General features: G+C 40.4%; 1 protein-coding gene across 3 annotated transcripts in view; it reads left to right on the forward strand.

Annotated features, from left to right (window-relative positions):
* The window catches only part of LOC138761280 (mediator of RNA polymerase II transcription subunit 13-like), a 246,699-nt gene that overhangs the window by 40,406 nt on the left and 184,673 nt on the right, over positions 1-21,620 (forward strand). Inside the window, exon 2 of one of the 3 annotated variants that reach the window (XM_069933153.1) lies at positions 19,974-20,085. The exons of the other annotated variants lie outside the window; for them this stretch is intronic. Within the exon in view, the coding sequence (XP_069789254.1) occupies positions 19,974-20,085 (112 nt within the window). The remainder of the gene's footprint in view (positions 1-19,973; positions 20,086-21,620) is intronic. 3 annotated transcript variants of the gene reach the window in all.

The raw sequence follows: 21,620 nt of genomic DNA on the forward strand, positions 1-21,620 counted from the left end.
TAATTTGATCTTGTCATTTCTGACCATGTTCCTGTGTTACTATCTTTAAACTTTCCTGGACTTCTCCAAATAAATAGACATTGGCATTTTAATTCAACCCTTCTGTTTGATGAAGATTTTTTAAAGTACTTGTAGGAACAAATTACTCATTATTTTGGGGGGAAAAAAAACATTGTGGAAGTGACTTCCAGTCTTGCTCTCTGGGATGCTTTTAAGCCTTTTATTAGGGGACAAATTATCTTATACTGCAAGCATTAGGAAAAAGGCTAACCAAGAGAAAACAGATTTAGCTAGTCAAGTGAAACAATTAAATCAAAGAAATTTGTAAAGCTAATGACAACTGATCATTTAGAAATTAATGATACCTTTAAAGAGTTTTATTCTGAACTGTATAACTCTGACTCTTCTGAGGATACTATTAATGAATTTTTTTTAGATCAATTGAATATTTCTGTATTTGTTGATAACCAAAAGAAATCAGATCAATCTATTTCGTATGAAGAAATTACCCAGGCTGTTCATTCATTACACTCTGGGAAGTCAAAAGGTCCTGATGGATTTTTTGAAGTATTTTATAAGCCTTTTTCCTCAGTACTTGCACCTCACCTATGTTCTGGTTTTTTCCTGATTCTTTTAAATTGGGAAAATTACCACAAGTCTTTTTATGAAGCTTCCATTTCGCTAATTCTTAAAGAATAAAATTCCAGTCGACTATTCTCCATACAGGCTATTTTCTCTACTCAATGTTGACACTAAAATTCTATCCAAAGCTTTGACTCATAGATTTGAAAATACTTTGACATTTATTATATTTGATCAGACTGGATTTATTTAAAAACCGCTATTCCCATTTCAATATATGCCATTTATTAAATATTTATTCTCTAAAGGAGGTTTCAGAATGTGTGATATTTCTGGGTGAGGAGAAGGTCTTTGATTGGGTAGAATGAAATTATTTATTTTAGACATTAGAAAAAATTAATTTTGGGGGTGACTTTATTCATTGGATTAAGTTACTATATCTATCTCCTTCTGCCTGTGTTCTTATTAATTTTCAGAATTCTAAACCATTTAAACTTTAGTATGGAACCAGATAAGGATGCCCTTGAAGTCCATTGCTTTATGATCTGGCGTTAGAACCCTTAGCTATCGCTTTTTAAGAGTAATAGTACTGGTATTTTAAGGAAGGGTTTAAGGAAGCATCGCGTCCACGCTGCTGAAGATCCAGCTGCGCTGGGTGGGTCACGTCTCCAGAATGGAGGACCATCGCCTTCCCAAGATCGTGTTATATGGCGAGCTCTCCACTGGCCACCGTGACAGAGGTGCACCAAAGAAAAGGTACAAGGACTGCCTAAAGAAATCTCTTGGTGCCTGCCACATTGACCACCGCCAGTGGGCTGATAACGCCTCAAACCGTGCATCTTGGCGCCTCACAGTTTGGCGGGCAGCAACCTCCTTTGAAGAAGACCGCAGAGCCCACCTCACTGACAAAAGGCAAAGGAGGAAAAACCCAACACCCAACCCCAACCCACCAATTTTCCCCTGCAACCGTGTCTGCCTGTCCCGCATCAGACTTGTCAGCCACAAACGAGCCTGCAGCTGACGTGGACTTTTACCCCCTCCATAAATCTTCGTCCGCGAAGCCAAGCCAAAGAAAGAAGAATGCCCACAAAGTTTCACTTTATGCAAATGATTTATTGCTATTTATTTGTAATTTTGACACTTCATTGCCATCTATTCTTTCTTTAATTTCTCATTTTAGTCAATTTTCAGTTTTTAAATTAAACCTACATGAGAGTGAACTTTTTCCTTTGAATAATCTGGAACCAATAAATACAAACTTTCCCATTAAAATTGTAAGAAATCAATTTGCCTATTTTGGTGTAACAATCACTAAAAATAATAAAACATTATTCAAAGGAAATTTTCTTACTTTAATCAAACAAGTGAGAGGGGCATTATCAAATTGATTGCCCCCTTCTTTATCATTGGTTGGTCGAATTAATGCTATTAAAATGAATATATTACCTGAATTTATATACCATTTTCAGGCTTTGCCTGTTTTTATTCCTAAGTTTTTAAAAAAATTTCCCTTGACTCAATCTTGTATATGGAAGAATTAACATCCTCATCTAAACAAAGTCCATCCCTCCCTCCTACAATTTAAAATAGTCCATAGATCTCACATGTCCAAAGTCAAACTATCTCATTTTTATGTGGATGTATCTCCTTTTTGTGATAGATGCAACAATGGAGATACCTCATTAATTCATATGTTTTAGGCAATGCAGGACTTGGAAAAGTACTAGAATTAAATATTTCAAATTTTTTCTGCACTTTTTAAAGTTAATTTTAAGCCTACTCCTTCAATGGCCTTGTTTTGTATTGTTGGAGGAAGTTGCAAAACTAATGGCATCTGATGTGCATGTATTAACTTTTACTTCACTTATGGCGAGGTGTGCATCATTGCTCAGATGGAAGGATGCTGCTCCACCTACTTGTGCTCAATGGCAATGTGATGTCATCTTTCCAGTTAGAGAAGATTAGATGCTCAATTTCGGATTTAAATTTAAAATTTCAAGCACTGTTGCGACCTTTTTACGAATAATTTTCAGAATCTCTGATTTTAATATGAATGCAGAAGTGTTGACTAATAAGATGATTTATTGCTTGGAGGAATTTTTTCTCTCCTTGCCAAACAGCTTCATTTTTGGTAGTGGGTTTAGATCTTATATTACTGTAATATAATTTGTTTAATTGAGAATGCAGGGTACCTTGTATGAACTTGTATGATCTAAGTATAGTGTATTTTTTGACCTTTAATATGCATTTTTGGTACAAGGACTGCCTAAAGAAATCTCTTGGTGCCTGCCACATTGACCACTGCCAGTGGGCTGATGTCGCCTCATACCGTGCATCTTGGAGCCTCACAGTTCGGCGGGCAGCAAACCTCCTTTGAAGAAGACCGCAGAGCCTACCTCACTGACAAAAGACAAAGGAGGAAAAACCCAACACCCAACCCCATCCAACCAATTTTCCCTTGCAACCGTGTCTGCCTGTCCCACATTGGACTTGTCAGCCACAAACGAGCCTGCAGCTGACGTGGACATAACCCCTCCATAAATCTTCGTCCGCGAAGCCAAGCCAAAGAAAGAAGAATATGCATTCTTGTGTTTTCTGTATTTTTCAATGGAGAATTTCAATAAAAAGTGAAAAAGAAAAGTACAAGGAAATTGAATGTTTTCCACAACCATGAAAAACTTAAGACAAGCAAATGACCTAGTCTCTAAAAATAGGTGTTTTACAGATTGCATCAGCATCAGTAAAAGGCACTAAATATTATCTAAAAACAATAGCGTGTATGGCTGGAATATCAATACAAAGCTTGTCATCTACTGGAATGTTTTCTCAAAATGTGACAGGTCAGCATATTATTGGTTGAAGGGGTGTCATCATAAATGCATCATTAATGCAGTAACAAATGGCAAAACTCAATAGCTGCAGAGCAGCAAAAATATTTAACATTCAGCTATAAAGTTCAAACTTTTGCAAACTTTGATTTTGATAATAAAACATGATTGATAACCAATTGTGCACAATAAAAGTTAATAAATTGAAATTATGGTTTTTATGTAAAAAAAATCTCTTGAATATTTTCAGTTAAAATGGAGCAGTTTTGAGTGTTCAAAGGATTGGATCTTAAATCGTTCAAGTTATTTTAACAAAGGATATGAAGGCTGGAAAATGTTTTCAAAATGTCAATTGTCTGAGTTGATTATCACAGGATGAAAAGTATTTGTAATCCTTTAGATTATGCAAATCATTGCCTTGTACTTTGTGGGGTTTCTTTTGGTTTAAGATCTATCCAAAAGTACTTTGCGCAGCAAAATTAATGTTTGCATTTTCTGATATTTGTATTGTTGAAATTTGATTTCAGATTCATGGCACGAGCCAAATGACCATAAATGCCTGCAAATTCAAACTTTATCTCTCCAATAACCAAGATTCAAAAATTCCTTACAAATAATATTCTATAATTTACACATCTTGAATATGGTGACAACATAGGAGTAACATAAGGGGCAGTACGTTTAACATAGTGTTAGCGCAAAGCTGTGCCAGTGACCAGTTCTGGGTTTTGAATCCTGCACTGCCTGTAAGAAGTTTGTATGTTCTCCCCATGTCTGCGTGGGTTTTCTCCAGATGTTTGTTTCCTCTTCCCCCTTCAAAACGTAGTAGGGGTTTTTGGTCAATTGGGTTGAATTGAGCAGCACGGGTTCTGGGCCGAAAGGCCTGGTTTCCATGCTGTGTCTAAATTTTCTAAAGCTAGATTTGGTGGAAGGATTTTGGAAGACACATTTTCCTTGTAAACTGAAAATGTTTGAGTTAGACCATGACATCCAGTCTTTAGTATTGTGATGTGTATAAAGATGGCTGATTAGACCAATCTGAGCTCAAAGATTTCCTTTTGCAGAGGTGTATAAATTTTGTGGTATTAATGGTTCTTAAATTCTTTGCTTCTTCATTTCTACTTTCCTCATATGAGCAAGGACAATTTTTCAAATCAGATGATCCAATACTCATTGTTTCCCAGTGGTCCATGTCAATATTGAAATTCTTCAGGAATGTCTAAGAATCTTTGAATCTCTTTCTGTCCACCAAATAGCCATGTGTCCTCAGTCAATTCTCTATACTGCTTATCTGATTTGAGATTCTTACAGTGTGTAGTTGCTGGGGACATTTGTCTGGGACAGAATCTGTGTTCCAGGAAATTATTCCCATTTTCCTGAATGCATGCTGTGTAAAAAGCTTGGAACATGAATGAGGGTGCCATTCCTGTTCCAACATTTTGCCTGCTCGACTAGTGGTTCTCAACCTTTTTCTTTCCTCTCAAATACCACTAAGTATTCCCTATGCCATAGGTGCTCTGTGATTAGTAAGAGATTGCTTAAGGTGGTATGTGGGTGGAAAGAAAATTGTGCCGAGTTGAATCGTTATGTGCACGGTTTCATAACTCCAAAGGAAATGGACCAATGACAATTTTTTTCAAGCAAAATATTTCTGTAACAATTGGGTCTAAAGCAGTGATTCTCAACCTTCCCTTCCCACTCACGTAACACCTTAAGCAATCCCTTACTAATCACAGTACCAATGGCATAGGGATTACTTAAAGTGGAAAGAAGGTTGAGAACCAGTGTCCGAGACCCCTTGTCAATTTCCCGGAACATCTGCAGCCTAAAGTGAATTGCAGGCATTCTGTGAACATCTGGCTAATGAATTGGAAGTTTGTATGTTCTCATGTCTGCGTGGGTTTCCTCCAGCTGGTGTTTTAAGTTCCGCCTATTTATATACTGCACTTCCTATATGCTGTCTAAACTTGTGTTAAGAAATGGAGATTTGGAGTTTTGATTATTTGTGTGTGAACGACTAAATGCCAAGATGTTGGACATTCTTCAGACCAGTAAAATCAAGCAAAGTCTATTTAAAAAAAAACATAATGTGATTGGAATCTTGCCACTTGATCTGAAGTGTCCTGCACCAAGAAGATATATGGAAGTGGTTAAGCAGTATTATTTGTACTCTGAACACAATTTCAGATCTTGCAAGCATAGAATAAAGTGGGTATGCTAACAACATTCCACTGTCATCTTATTCTTTTGGCTGATTCCTCTTCATTCCCATACTTAGTTTTCCAAAAACAGCTGGCGTTTCAGATTTATTGTCAGAGTACATATATGACATCACATACAACACTGAGATTCTTTTTTCTGTGAGCGAGGCAGAATTGCTGTTTATTAGTTGTAACAAAAAACTACTCATTGTACGTGTGTGAATAAATAAAGGAATGTAAACAAACTGATCAATACAGAGGAAAAAAAACAAATGCAAAAGTAAGAATCCTTAAAGGAGTCCCCGATTTGAGTTTGTTGTTGAGGAGTCTGATGGTGAAGGGGTAACAGCTATTCCTGAACCTGGTGGTGTGATCCTCTTGTTGAATTTGTCATCAGAGGTAACTGATCTTGAGATAGGGCAGCCATATTTGTGAACTTAACCATCACTGAAAGTTTTTGACCATTAGCAAAGTGGTTTGGTTCTGTGCATAGGGTGATTGGTACAAGTTGGTGCATAACTTGTTTTCTTTGTGTTTAATTGTGCAAAGTTGCCAGAAGCACTGGCAAATTTGTCCACACTTCCCTCCAAATCAGCTTCTGAGCTTGCATTGAGACCATGGTCTCTTGTGATAGTTTCCCATTATTTGGTTTTGGTTGCATCTCCTTTGGTTGAAAAGAGCATGGTCAGTTCTGTATCTAAGGTTGATTTTTGTGTTCTTTATCAGGATAGACATAGGCAGCATTGCAGAGAGTATCATACCAAACAGTGTGGGGACAAGCACACAGGCAGACTTCACACCATTGATGACTGAACATGGGTCTGAAGACTGTTATCCATTATTCTGTTCATCAGAGATGTCAGGCAATTCTGAACTTTATGGGGCAGAATAATTGCAATGAATTTTTATAGTCCCTCATTACAAACAGTGTTGTAAGCTTTAGAGAGATCAATAAAGGTGGTGATTAAGGTGCAGTTTTGTTCTTGGCACATCTTTTGGAGTTATCTTGCCGAAAGATCATGTCCACTGTTCCATACCCTTCATGGAAACCACATTTGCTCACTGCAACTGGATGTAACAATGCAAGTGATCAGTTAAGCCACCTGACCTCAATAGAGGTAAACTAACTGAATGGCTGAGGACAATATTGAGATTTTTAGAGCAGTATAGTGGTTTTTAAAGTCTTTCTGATCAGCATAGCTCACAATTTGCTTTGTCACAGAGCCACAGATCTTGCAGAGCTTTTTAAAAAACACTTCTGTGAATGTTGGAAAAAGCATTGGTTTTGGCTAAGTATGCAAGATCAATCTTGAATGCTATAAGTTGATTTTTTTTTGTCAAGAGACTAGATTTCCTCTCCTTTTTCATCAAATCAGTCTGTTTTCATGTCTTTGGTCCAGACATTCCATTGTAGCTGTTATGACAAATATGCACAAATTGTGGCCAATGCCACAAGGTTACTTTTCACTGGAGAGAAACAGAAGCAAATTCAGCAGCCATCTCAGTTACTTGAGTAGCTCCATCTACATTTGCACTGCTCACCTCCATAGAATGAGTAAAGGGCTACGAGAAGTGTCTAAACATTTCATGCTGCATTTCTTTATTTGCTGCTTCCTTTCTGTCGTGACCATCTTCCTTTATAATCACCTGGAGAGACTAAATGTCGTTGTTTGACTCGTTCAAAAATGATCTGTACTAAAGTTGAGTTGTGGTTTCACAAAGTTTATTAAACCTTCTATAGATTATTACATTATTGCAACATTGTTATATGGTACAAAAGCAGTGATTAAATGATCAATTGATGCTTAAAATGATACTTAAAATGGTCAATAAAAGTCTTTGGACCATTTCAAGACCTTCCATCCTGGCAGAACAAAATAAATTAAAAGCTGAACTGCTTATCTCGCTCTAGCAAGCATTCTATCAGAATAGCTATTACCAGGAGACAGCATGAAACATGTCAACAAAAACTACTTGCAGGCAAATGCAAGCATAAAACACATTTAACCCCTACAATACCGGTCTCTTTTAAAATCTTTATTAAAAAAAATTACAAGGGGGGAAAGAAAATCAGATATAGTACAGGTGCCTAATCTTTATCCTGGATTCCGAACACTGGCAACTTCCAAAACTGGCTTTCTTTTAAGTAATGAAAGGACCTGACTGCCTTGCTCCTACCCCCAGCCAGGCATCGGTTGTACGCTTCCCCCATCTAAGTCCTCATGCGTGCCCCTTTCCCTCCCCACCTATCTGACTCCTGCCATGCTCCTTCCCCCATCTAACTCCTGGCGTATGCCCCTTCTTTTCCCCCCCAATCTAACTCCTGATGCAGCAGTAGAGTTGCAGTGCTGCTGAGCCCAGAGTTCACTCGTGTTGGTGATGGCTCAATGAGGGAGCAATGGCCATCTTCCATATCGCTCTGGCGGTTCAGCTGTGTGGGGAATTATGGGTAAGGAAGATGGCCATTGCTCCCTCCTTGAGCCTGCTGATGCACGGGTCTGAGAGTCACCTTTCCACCGAAGGTGGGGGATGGGGGTCTGAGCAAGTTTTATTTTGAAGTTTTACTTAAAAATTTAAAAAAAAACATGGTAGTGATATGATGGTCTTTTATAATCTTTATTTATCTCAAGTCATTTAAAACCCTGTGCCCCCTATTTTGTGTGATTTTGAAGCATCGCATTTGCCTAAAGAGACCATCATTTTAAAATGATTCTGAAATCCGGAAGACTCTGACAACGGCACGTGTCAGGTCCTGATGATCCCGGATAAAAGGTTAGGCACCTGTAGTAAAAAGTGAAAGTCAATTATCAAAGCTTTCTGTTCCTTGTAAAAGACAAAATTTGGTAATCTGTTTGTTCAGAAAGCCACTTTTAGTCTTAATATGAACTTGATGTACAAATCCTCTTTTGTCCTGAATGGATTCAATAATCTTCCCCATTAATCAGGAATTTTGAGGTGCTGAATGGTCCATGATGATCATGACATCCCCAGCCATGAAATTGTGTCTGATCTGATCTTAAACTGCTTCTGTCGCTCCCACAACAGTGGAAGATGTTTTTGCACCCATCTTTTCCAGAATAAATCCAATATAAATTGCGCTCCTATGTCTTCCTTCTGAAACTGTCCTCGTGGCAACAAAAGATGGTTTGGGGTAAGTGCTTCAGGATCATTTGGTTCTGTTGAAGTCTTAGTGATTGGACAACTGTTGAGGATAGCTTCAACTTCGAATAGAACTGTCTGAAAACCCTCATCATTAAGATTTTGTCCATCTAGGATTGAATTAAGAACTTTTTGCACTGATCAATCTTTTCCATATACCTTCATGGTGTGAGCCAGAAGGAGGATTAAAGATCCAATTAATTTCTTTCTTAACTAGTTCATTATGAATTCAAATCTGATCCCAGTTTACGATTGCTTCTCCTAACTCGTGCTGAGCTCCCACAAAATTAGTACCATTGTCAGATTATAGTTTCTTCACTTGTCCATATCTGGCGATTAAAATGCTGAGGGCATTGATGAAAAAGTCTGCATCAAGTGATGATGCCACTTGGATGTGAATTGCTCTTATGGCTAAAAATGAAAATAACGCCATAGCACTTTACAACGCTCCTTGCATGCTTCCTTTCAAAGGGTCCGATATAATAATCTCCAATATGTGTGAATGGAGGTTCATCTGGAGAGACTCGGTCCGAGTCAAATCTGCCTTCAGCTGATATCCAGCAGGAGTAATTTACATGGTGACAAACAAAACATTTCGTTACAATTTTTCTGCTTAATCTAGTGGCACCACAAATCCAATTTTTTTTTTGTAGTCTGGATAACATAGTTGTAAACACCAAGAACAATCTCTTCATGAATGTTGAAGAATTAGATTTGAAATGTAAAAATCTTTAGCTTGTCTGACACTCTTTAATTTCTTCTAGCTTTGCTGCCCTATTAAGGCACTCACCAACTCTTAAAACGCTATTGTTGAGAATAGGGTTGAGTTTACAAATGTGGCTTGTCCTTTTGACAATCATTCCTTTTTTCAGACTTGAAATTTCATCTGTAAATGTCTTCCTCTGGTAAAAGCAGATTATCTCCATCTCATCATTAATCAATTCTTTAACTGAGATGTCCCTTTTCTTGAGTCTCAAGATTACCTGTCTTTGATTCAAAAACCAGCTTTTTAAATCACCTGGAGAAACTAGAATATTCTTGTTTGACTCATTCAAAAAAAATCTGTACCAAAATTGAATTGTGGTTTCATAAGGCTTATTAAAACTTATACAGTACAACTCTAATTCAAAAATCAGGTTAAGCAAAATTTTTTTAAAAATTGGATAAATGAGGATATCAAATTTTTTTTGGAGCTGAACTGATTGGGGACCTCGGGCTCCTGGCACGAGTGGGGCCTCAGTGGGGAAGTGTCAGTGATTGGCGGTGGCCAGCATTTTTTTTAGTGAGAATTAAACATTATTTTCTTCTTCTTTGGCTTGGCTTCGCGGACGAAGATTTATGGAGGGGGTAAAAATTCCACGTCAGCTGCAGGCTCGTTTGTGGCTGACAAGTCCGATGCGGGACAGGCAGACACGGTTGCAGCGGTTGCAGGGGAAAATTGGTTGGTTGGGGTTGGGTGTTGGGTTTTTCCTCCTTTGCCTTTTGTCAGTGAGGTGGGCTCTGCGGTCTTCTTCAAAGGAGGTTGCTGCCCGCCAAACTGTGAGGCGCCAAGATGCACGGTTTGAGGCGTTATCAGCCCACTGGCGGTGGTCAATGTGGGAGGCACCAAGAGATTTCTTTAGGCAGTCCTTGTACCTTTTCTTTGGTGCACCTCTGTCATGGTGGCCAGTGGAGAGCTCGCCATATAACACGATCTTGGGAAGGCGATGGTCCTCCATTCTGGAGACGTGACCCATCCAGCGCAGCTGGATCTTCAGCAGCGTGGACTCGATGCTGTTGACCTCTGCCATCTCAAGTACTTCGACGTTAGGGATGAAAGCGCTCCAATGGATGTTGAGGATGGAGCGGAGACAACGCTGGTGGAAGTGTTCTAGAAGCCGTAGGTGGTGCCGGTAGAGGACCCATGATTCGGAGCCGAACAGGAGTGTGGGTATGACAACGGCTCTGTATACGCTTATCTTTGTGAGGTTTTTCAGTTGGTTGTTTTTCCAGACTCTTTTGTGTAGTCTTCCAAAGGCGCTATTTGCCTTGGCGAGTCTGTTGTCTATCTCATTGTCGATCCTTGCATCTGATGAAATGGTGTATAGGTTACTACATTGTTTTAGTACCATATAACAAAATTGTAACAATGAATAAATGATTAATTGATGCTTGAAACAGTCAATAAAAATTTTTCAGACTATTTCCAGTCCCTCTGTCCTCGTAGAACAAAGAAATTTAAAAACTGAACTGCTTATCTGGCTCCAGCAAGCATTTTATGTCGTTCAGAATGGATGTTACTGGAGACCACATGAAATATGTCAACAAAAGCTACTTGCAGACAAATGCAAGCATAAAACATATTTTAACCTCTATGGTTCATGTGACAAAGTGACCACTCACCATTGATGCATATCCCAGTGGACATTTCTACTGCTGACAGATGGGAGAGAACAACTTTGGTTGGAAGCAAGATAGATATCCCCCTTTGATACCATTACATAGTGAAACTTGCCTGGCAAATGAGGACTAACTGATGGAGAATAGCTGTGGCTATACTTTGATACAGTTGTAGTTATGAAGAGCATAAGGAGGGAGGTGCTGGTTTCACCAAGACTAAAAATTTTCAGGAGTTTATTTCCTTTTGGGAGAGGTCCCAATGACAGACACCTGTCTCTTCATTTCCATTTCAGGATAAACAAAATGCCAGCTCCACAATGTTAATGAAGTCAGCAAGTTCTTTGACTATCTGGATTTGGTGATCTTGCCTATAACTAAGTCAGAGAAATTCATAATTCTTGGAGACTTTCATGCAAGTGTTGGAACAAATGATTTAACCTGGAATGGAGCAATTGATGAAAACAAATTTGGAAAGTGCAATATTAATTGCCTGCTGCTGCTCAGGCTGTGCAACGTGTATGAGTTAATCGTAACTAACACCATCTTTCATCAACCAAACTGTCATCAAACGTTAGTGCATCCATACTCTAAGCACTGGCATCAAATTGACTTTTTTTATTTTCAGGACAAAAGATCACTAAATGATATAAGTGACTAAGGCCATGTGTGGCGTAGATTGCTGGATGAATCATTTTCTCCAAACTTGATCATGTCTATGCTAAGAGGTGTTCCCAAGGCATAAAGTCAGTTAAAGAACTCAAACTAAACTAACTCCAGAATAGTACAGTGAAGCAGAGATTGGGGTAGAACTTGACAGCCTGTTTGTTCACCTGGACCTCATCCTGGTGATACAGAGGTGATGAGACCCTATTCAGTGACATGGTTTACAAAATAGTTTATTTTGTATAGTCGGTAATACTGATATTTAATTGATAATGCAAAGAAAAAAAATGCCATTTATTCATTACAAACTTGGAGCAATGAATATTAATCAATTCTGTTGATGGTCCTTTGGCACCCATTGTTGCCTTGGCACCTTTGCAGTGAAACAGTGAATTTAGTTAGGTTTGTTCAAGCAAATGTTTGGTGTGTCTTTGATCAAGTTTGTCATCCGATGACACGAGTACAACTCTGGTCCACAGTGCAAAATGTGTACACAGACAACAGATACAAACAATACAGGTACTCAGTGCATATATTAAAATAGCAATAAATTGTTGAGTCTGTTGTTTTGGCAATCATTCAGCAGTCTCACTGCCCCTTGAAAGAGGTTGTTCCTCAGCCTGGAGATTCTGGTACTTCTGTATTTTTTTCTTGACAGGAGTTCCTGGATGATGCTGCCTTCGGGTTGGTTAGGGTTCTCTTTGATTTTGTCAACCTTTTTTAAGCAACAATCCTAGAAATCACATTGGGGTTGGGGGGCGAGGGGGAGGGGTTGCAGGAAGAGGGAGCCCCAGTGATCCTCTCTTCTGCCTTTATGGTCCTGTGGATTCACCTTCATTCCAATGTGCATCTGTGCCTCACTGTTGCCCTGTCAAGATACTCTTGATGGAGCTCCTGTGGAAAGTTGACAGAATAGTGAATGGTGGCCTTTACCGCCCAGCCTTCTAACAAAGTACAGACACTGTTGTGCCTTCCTAACAAGTGAGGATAGGTCACTTCTGTGGAGTCTAAGGAAATTGGTGCTCTCTACTCTCTCGACTACTGTGTTATTAATATGTAGTGGAGGGTGGTTATCTCAACTTCTGAAGTCCGCAATTATTTCTTTTGTCCATGTGGAGACTTGGGTTGTTATTCTCTCACCGTTTAACAAGATTTTCTACCTCTTTGTACTTTGACTCATTGTTGTTGCTTTTGAGGCCAACTGTTGTTTTGTTGTCTGCAAACTTGACTCTGTTGGAGCTCGATCTGACGATGCATTCGTGAATCAGTCGTGTGGAACAGGAGTGGACTGAGCACCACAACCCTGAGATGTGTCAGTGCTTAGCGTGATGGTACTTGACCTTTTGCTACCAACCTGGACAAACTGCAGTCTTTCCATTAGGAAGTCCAGAATCAAGTTACAGAGAGAGAGAAGTGTCAAGTCCCAGCGAGGACCCTCTGGGGTATAATTTTATGAAATATCGAGCGGAAGTGAATGAGATGTCATTCTCCAGGTGGGTCAGGGTGGAGTGAATAACATCAGTGGTCCGGTTCTGTCTCAAGGGGAATTGAAATGGCTCCATTGTCTCTGGGAGGCATACTTTGAATTAGTGAGGCATTGACAACTTTTTTAGCAAAGTTAGAAGAGGCGTGTTCTGCACTTGAATGGAGGAGGGGATTTACTGGCCCTCATTTTTCTATCTCTTTTGGTTTTGGCTAGCCTTGCATTTGCTTTTATTCCTTCTCACTCCATGACAGAACAAAGGCACAGAGTCTTTGGCTTGGACTTTTCTTCATGTCTGTCCAGCTGTATGAATATTAAGTTAAAGTTTCACAGGACATTTTTGAGGAAATTCTTAATGTTGACATAAAATGCAAAATCTTACAAATAGTCAGCAAGTCCTGGTGGCAACTCTAGGTGATGTTGTGGGGAACAGTCAGAAGATCCTCTATCAATAATCCTGGAAAAAAAACATATTTCTCTCAAGATCAGATTTCTAGCATCTGCAGTTTTTATTGCTTTCTAATTGATGGCATTGGAAGTCGTCAGTCTTAAATTCTCCTGATGGGTTTCAGAAGTCACCTTCAAACTTCCAGCAATAAAATGACAAAAGGAAATACATTTTTAATCTGTCATCAGCACCCTGTCATAATTTATTTATTTCCAGTTAGCTGGTCAGAGGGCAATCTTTTGCTGTTTGAATTGGAAAAAGAGACTAGGTATTTGTCTTTGAGTCTACATGAAGCTATTTTATGTTGAAAACTTTTTCCCCTTGGTCCCATTCCAACTTAAAAAAAGAAACAAAATCTAAGCAATATATTGTATTTGCATTACTATATCATTGCCTCAAATGATACGACTTTGAAATCTTAATGTGCTTCATTGTTACATCTTTAAACGGAAAGAAATGTCTCGATAATGTGAATAACAGACATTCATTCCTGAATTGCTGTTGGAATTGGGCTTAATTAACTCTTTCGATCATAATTGACTGCAATTGCAAATACAATTTTGTATAAATCGCAATATTTGAATTTGCAACTTTCAGTTTGAACTCTTGTGTATCACTTGTATTATGAACTGCATATCTTCTCTTATATCTTTGGCTTGGCTTCGCGGACGAAGATTTATGGAGGGGGTAAAAGTCCACGTCAGCTGCAGGCTCGTTTGTGGCTGACAAGTCCGATGCGGGACAGGCAGACACGGTTGCAGCGGCTGCAGGGGAAAATTGGTTGGTTGGGGTTGGGTGTTGGGTTTTTCCTCCTTTGCCTTTTGTCAGTGAGGTGGGCTCTGCGGTCTTCTTCAAAGGAGGTTGCTGCCCGCCAAACTGTTAGGCGCCAAGATGCACGGTTTGAGGCGATATCAGCCCACTGGCGGTGGTCAATGTGGCAGGCACCAAGAGATTTCTTTAGGCAGTCCTTGTACCTTTTCTTTGGTGCACCTCTGTCACGGTGGCCAGTGGAGAGCTCGCCATATAACACAATCTTGGGAAGGCGATGGTCCTCCATTCTGGAGACGTGACCCATCCAGCGCAGCTGGATCTTCAGCAGCGTGGACTCGATGCTGTCGACCTCTGCCATCTCGAGTACTTCGACGTTAGGGATGAAAGCGCTCCAATGGATGTTGAGGATGGAGCGGAGACAACGCTGGTGGAAGCGTTCTAGGAGCCGTAGGTGATGCCGGTAGAGGACCCATGATTCGGAGCCGAACAGGAGTGTGGGTATGACAACGGCTCTGTATACACTAATCTTTGTGAGGTTTTTCAGTTGGTTGTTTTTCCAGACTCTTTTGTGTAGTCTTCCAAAGGCACTATTTGCCTTGGCGAGTCTGTTGTCTATCTCATTGTCGATCCTTGCATCTGATGAAATGGTGCATCTGATGAACTGCATGTAAGGAGCAGCAATAGGACAATGAACCACACAGTATTTAATTTTAAACCACTTATTTTAATTCTTACTCTTAAACTTATAGTCTTAATTCTTAAACCATCCCTAACATTAAATCTATCCTGAACTATGCACAGGTGTCCTAGTGTATGTGTGATATACCCAAATCATTACAGTCTCGGCCAAAATCTAGAAAGTTACTTCAAAGTTCACTCTTTTAAATTCAGTGTTGAAGCATACGCCTTTGAAATTTGATGCCAAGAATTAATGATGAACTGATGGGAGGACTGGAGTTGCAGCTGGTACAGACTCACAAATTCTTCTTGTGTTGCCTTTGAAGAAATGCCCATCCACTCGAGCTGTGGTCATAACACTCTTGGTCCTTTGGTCGACAAGACTAAATGGGTGGCCTCCACGAGGTTTCTAAGACCCTGGCACTGGTCTCTCCAAGTGACTGTCACTGTTGGTCACATTCAAAATGAAGCACTTTGCTTCCCAAAATGCCCTCCTGGTACAGGCCAATCCACTGAATAGTCCCAGTGATTCACAGAGCATGCTTTTCTCTGAATTTCACAAAATGGCTGGGCCACAAATACTGCTTCAAAAACTTTTTTCTTCAGCCATCAGAATGGTTCTCACTTGCAAAATCACATTGCCTTTGCAGATGTGTCGAATTTTGGAACAGACTATAGGCCCTTCAGCTGGCCTGAACACGCCCTTGTAAAGCCGTGTAATTTTCCTCCCTTGTGGCTAAAGACATACTTGCCTGTATGTGGCAGAAGCACCTCTGAGTGCCGACACCAACCCTCCAGTGGTCTGCCGATACACCTGAATGTGCATCTGCTGTAAGCAGCTGCATGGGGTCGGACTGATTACTCCATCAGCCCCCCTGCCCCACTGGTGGTGGTGGGGGGTGGGGGGGGGAGGTTGATGGGGGCAGTGGTAGCCAGTATGGGCTGTCACAGCCCGGCTGGCCGCTCTCAGGCTCAAAAAGCGGCTTAGCAATGGTGGTCTTCCCTACTCATAATTCCCTATGCAGCTGGAACTTTTGTGGGAAACACAAAGTAGGGAAGATGGCCATTGCTACGCCACATATTTATGACGGGTGGAGCTGCGGCACCAGTCGCCCTGCCACCATCAGATCCAGAGGTGCTATGAGATATCTCTGGATATGAATAGGCCCCTTCAGGTGGACGAGGTAATGCTGCAGCAGCCTTTTAGGCCTGCCACCTGAAAGGTGCGTTCGCAGTTTTAAATTCACTCATGTTGCTGGCCTCAGTCTTTCCAAGTGAAGCAACACTTGTGAATCTGCAGCAGTTGTCTGCTGCATCCAGTGCTCCCATTGTGGTCTCCTCAACATTGGAGAGACTGTACACAGCCTGGATGATTGTGTCGTTGAGCACCTCGTCACTGTCTGGCACAACAGTTGGGATCTTCCAGTGGCTACCCATTTCAATTCCCTGCCAACATGCCTGCTGACAATCTCATGCACTCTCAGGCTGAGACCAACCACAAATTGGAGGAACCACACCATATCTTCTGTTCTCTGGTTGTCATTGGTCCCCGCCCCTGCAAAAAAATCTTCACCACTCCTGAAGCTCTGTTTCTTTTTCTTCCCTTTTCCTTCTCTTTTTTTTTTACAAAGACCTTGCATGATTTTTCTGTACTGAAGTGACTCCCTAACTTCCGGCAGTGGCTATTCACGCAGGAACGACCAAAACTCCAAATATCTGGATCTGTCCGCGCATTTTGACAGAATTCCAGAAGTAAGGTATGTAAAGAGGTGGAATGTGTAATGCGACTGCGTCCGTGACATTTAACATGCGTGCGATGTACAGCGCCACTGCGGTGATGTCTTATTCATTAGCCTGTTGTTCACAGATTGCCTGCAGTTCAGTTTAGACTGCAGGCGATCCGTAAAAATATCTGGGGGTTGAGCAGGTAACATGTCAGAATGAATCCCTTATTCCCATTCCGATCTATTTAGAGACTACATTCTGGAAAATTGGGAATAATTTCTGGCCACGTTTATATTAAAAAAAAACTCTCCTATACCCAGCTCTGCATTAATAGAGAACCTCTCCATCAATTCTCACTTTTCCTTTCTCCTGGTCTCTTCTCCATATCCAATTATCACCTTCTGTCCATGTTGTCTGTTTTCCTTTTCCTGCCATTTCTTCTTCTATTCATGCCCTGCTTGCTTTTTCTCATATTTTGAAGGGCTCAGGCCTGAATTGTCGGTGATATATATTTGCCTCCTATGGGTGCTGCGAGACCTATTGAATTGCTTCAGCATTTGTTTTTGCTACAATTACAGTGTCTGCAGACTTTAATGTTTCAATAGTCCCTTTTCCACTGGCATCCTAGTTAATTGGCTGCGCAGTCTCCCAGGATAGAAAGCTGATAGCGCTGGGCCACCTTTAATTGGGACACTGCTTTTCCACTGAATGCACTCAACCCAGAGAGATTGGAGTGTTCTATCTTCAACTGGAAACGGGTGACTTTCTGCTGTCCTTTCTCCACAGGTTTAATTGGCATGGAGGTATCAGCTGACGTCAGGGATACGAGTAAGAGTAGAGGCCATGACTCCCCAGCGTGAAATGATGTTATTTGATGCCTGCGGGTTGACTGTTTTTCCAATGGACCCTGTCCTATTTAATTCCTCGTTAATTTCTGGGACAATATGCCAGTGGAAAAGGGACAACTGTTATCACATTTTGGCAAGAAATCTTGGAGGGTGGCACAGTAGCAGTTAGCGCAACACTGTCACAGTGGCATTTACTTGGGTTTGAATCTGGCACTGTCTGTAAGGAGTATGTACATTCTCCCCATGTCTCTGTGTGTTTTCCCCAGGTGCCCTGGATTTCTCCCACCATTCAAAACGTATAGTGTTGTATGTTAATTGGATGTAATTAGGCAGCTTTGGCTCATGGGCTGGAAGGGCCTGTTACTGTGCTGTAAATCAAATTTGAAAATTTAACTTAATTTGTCATCCAGTGCCAACTTTTCAGAAACTAGTCTGTTTCAATTGGTGGATTGAAACAGTTAAAAAGTTTATTAAAGATGTAGAATTTAATTTTGGATATTTAGTGTTGCTTTGTTAACTAAGGATTTTAGAACAGCAGTAAATTTGTGGCATGTTTAGTGTATGAAGGTTCAGGAGGTAAAGACTATCATTCAGCTGCACAACGTGCTGCTGCCGTCGGATTCCTGAATGATCAATAAACCAAATACACTGCCATACTTTGACTTTTCATCCACTATTTTAACTTTTTAAATTTTCTGTTAGTAAACCAGGAGATAACATCACTGACTATTACAGAATATAGGAACATAGAACATAGGAAGTAGGAACAGGAGTAGGCCAAAAAAGGCCCATCGAGCCTGCTCCGCCGTTCAATAAGATCATGGCTGATCTAATTTATGACCTAACTCCACCTACCTGCCTTCTCCCCACAGCCCCTAATTCCTCTATCATGTAAAAATTTATCTAACCAAATTTTAAATATGTTTAATGAGGCAGCCTCAACCACTTCCCTGGTTAGAGAATTCCAAACATTCACTACTCTCTGGGAAAAACTATTTTTCCTCATCTCTGTTCCAAATCTACTCCCCCGAATCTTGAGACTGTGTCCTCTGGTTTTAGTTTCCCCGGCCAGCTCAAAAAACCTTCCTCCATCTATCCTATCCATACCCTTCATAATCTTATATGTTTCTATAAGATCTCCTCATTCTTCTGAACTCGAGCGAATACAATCCTAGACGATTTAATCTTTCATCATGTCAACCCCTTCATCCCAGGGATCAACCTAGTAAACCTCCTCTGGACCGTCTCCATAGCCAGTATATCCTTCCTCAAATATGGAAACCAGAACTGGACACAGTACTCCAGGTGCGGTCTCACCAGTACCTTATACAGTTGCAACATTACCTCTCTACTCTTGAATTCAATTCCTCTAGCGATGAAGGCCAACATTCCATTTGCCTTTTTAATAACCTGCTGCACCTGCAACCTAACTTTTTGCGATTCATGCACAAGCACTCCCAAGTCCCTCTGCACAACAGCATGCTGTAGTTTTTCACCCTTTAAATAATATTCAGCTCTTTTATTTTTCTTGCCAAAGTGGATAACCTCCCACTTACTAACATTGTACTCCATCTGCCAGACCTTTGCCCACTCATCCAGCTTAACTATATCCCTCTGCAGACTCTCCACATCCTCATTACAATTTGCTCTTCCACTCAATTTGGTGTCATCTGCAAACTTGGCTACACCACATTTTGTCCTCTCCTCCAAGTCATCAATGTAAATGATGAACAGTTGTGGGCCTAACACTGACCCTTGTGGCACCCCACTTACCACTCTCTGCCATCCTGAAAAACTCCCATTTATCCTGACTCTCTGCCTCCTGTCAGACAACCAATTTTCAATCCAGGCCAATATACTTCCCTGGACTCCACTTTCCTGTAACTTACTGATAAGTCTCTTGTGCGGCACCTTATCAAACGCTTTCTGGAAATCCAAATATACAACATCAATCTGTTCCCCTCTATCCACCGCACCCATTATATCCTCAAAAAATCCTAACAAGTTTGTCGAACAAGATCTTCCCTTTCTAAAACCATGCTGCGTCTGCCTGACTGAACCCTTAGTTCCAAAAGTTTCACTATTTCATCTTTAATGACGGCTTCAAGCATTTTTCCAACCACAGACGTCAAGCTAATTGGCCGATAATTTCCAGTCTTCTGCCTACATCCCTTCTTAAAAAGTGACGTGACATTTGCTGTCTTCCAGTGTGTCGGGACCTGCCCAGAATCCAAGGAATTTTGGTATATGACCACCAATGCATCAACTATAACTTCTGCCATTTTCTTCAGAACCCTTGGATGCATATCATCAGGACCAGGTGATTTGTCTGGCTTTAGTCCCATTTCTCCATCACTACTTCCTTTGTAACAACTATTTTATCAAGGCCCTCCCCAACATTCGCATCCTTAACTCCGCACTTGGGCATGTTAGACATGTCTTCCACCGTGAAGACTGACACAAAATATTTGTTTAATGCCTCGGCCATTTCCTCATTTTTTGCTACCAGTTTTCCTTTCTCATCCTCCAAGAGTCCTATGTTAACTCTGGCTACCCTCTTCCAGTTTATATATTTATAAAATTTTTTGCTTTCTGTTTTTATATTTTGTGCCAATTTACTTTCATAATCCTTTTTCCCATCTCTTATTACGCGCTTTGTAACCGCTTGTTGTCTCTTAAAGTTTTCCCAGTCTTCCAGTTTCCCACTGCTCTTTGCAGCTTTGTACACCTGCACCTTCAATTTTATACTCTCCTTTATTTCCTTTGTTAACCACAGTTGATTTTTCCCTCCCTTGCTGCCCTTTTTCCTGACCGGAATATATTTATTGAGCATTACAAAATATTTCTTTGAAAATCTTCCATTGTTCCTCAACTGTTTCATCAATTAGCCTGTGCTCCCAGTCCACTGCCCAATTCCTCCCTCATCATATGGTAGTCACCCCTGTTTAAGCATAATATATTAGTTTTAGATCTAACTATTTCCCCTTCCATCTGAATGAGAAATTCAATCATACTATGATCGCTATTTCCCAGATGGTCTCTGACTATTACATCATTTACAAAGAGCATTTTCTCTTGTGGGTTCCTTAACATGCTGCTCAAGAAAGTTATCGCGGATGCATTCTACAAAGTCCTCTTCCAGACTCCCACGACGAACTTGATTTTCCCAATCTATGTGGAAGTTAAAGTCCCCCATGACTACTGCTGTATCATTATTACGTGCCTCACTTATCTCTCTATTTATTTCCTGTGCCACTAAACTATTGTTATTTGGTGGGTGATAGATAACACCCACCAATAATTTTTTCCCTTTGTTATTCTTTATCTCTACTCAAATGGACTCAACATTATGCTCTTTAGATCTTATATCATCTCTCACTACTGCCTGGAGCTCATCTTTGATTAAGAGTGCAACTCCACCTCCCTTACCATCCTGTGTATCTCTTTGCACCACCTGATACCCATTTAGGGTCACCTTGTAGCCATGTTTCCGTGATGGCTACCAAATCATAGGCATGCCTCAAGTTCTCTAACCTTATTTCTAATACTGTGGGCATTCAGATAAAGTGCCCTTGTGCTCTTTGCCCTTTTAATATCTAGTGACTTCTGTAACCTTTTCTTTTGATTTTTCTGCCCACTATTTTTCTTTGTAATTTTCTTAACACTATCATTGACCCGAAAACTCACTGCACCATCTGATTTTTTACTTTCTCCTCCCAACATTACTTTTCCTATTTTACTTTTCCTGGCCATTACTTTATCTTCCCTACCCTTTTCCCTATCACTCTGGTTCCCATACCCCTGCCATGTATATCAACATCTCTCAGCAATCTACATATATGTGGTGTTACTCTT

Source organism: Narcine bancroftii, chromosome 4, assembly GCF_036971445.1.
Source record: "Narcine bancroftii isolate sNarBan1 chromosome 4, sNarBan1.hap1, whole genome shotgun sequence".
Classification (NCBI taxonomy): Eukaryota; Metazoa; Chordata; class Chondrichthyes; order Torpediniformes; family Narcinidae; genus Narcine; species Narcine bancroftii.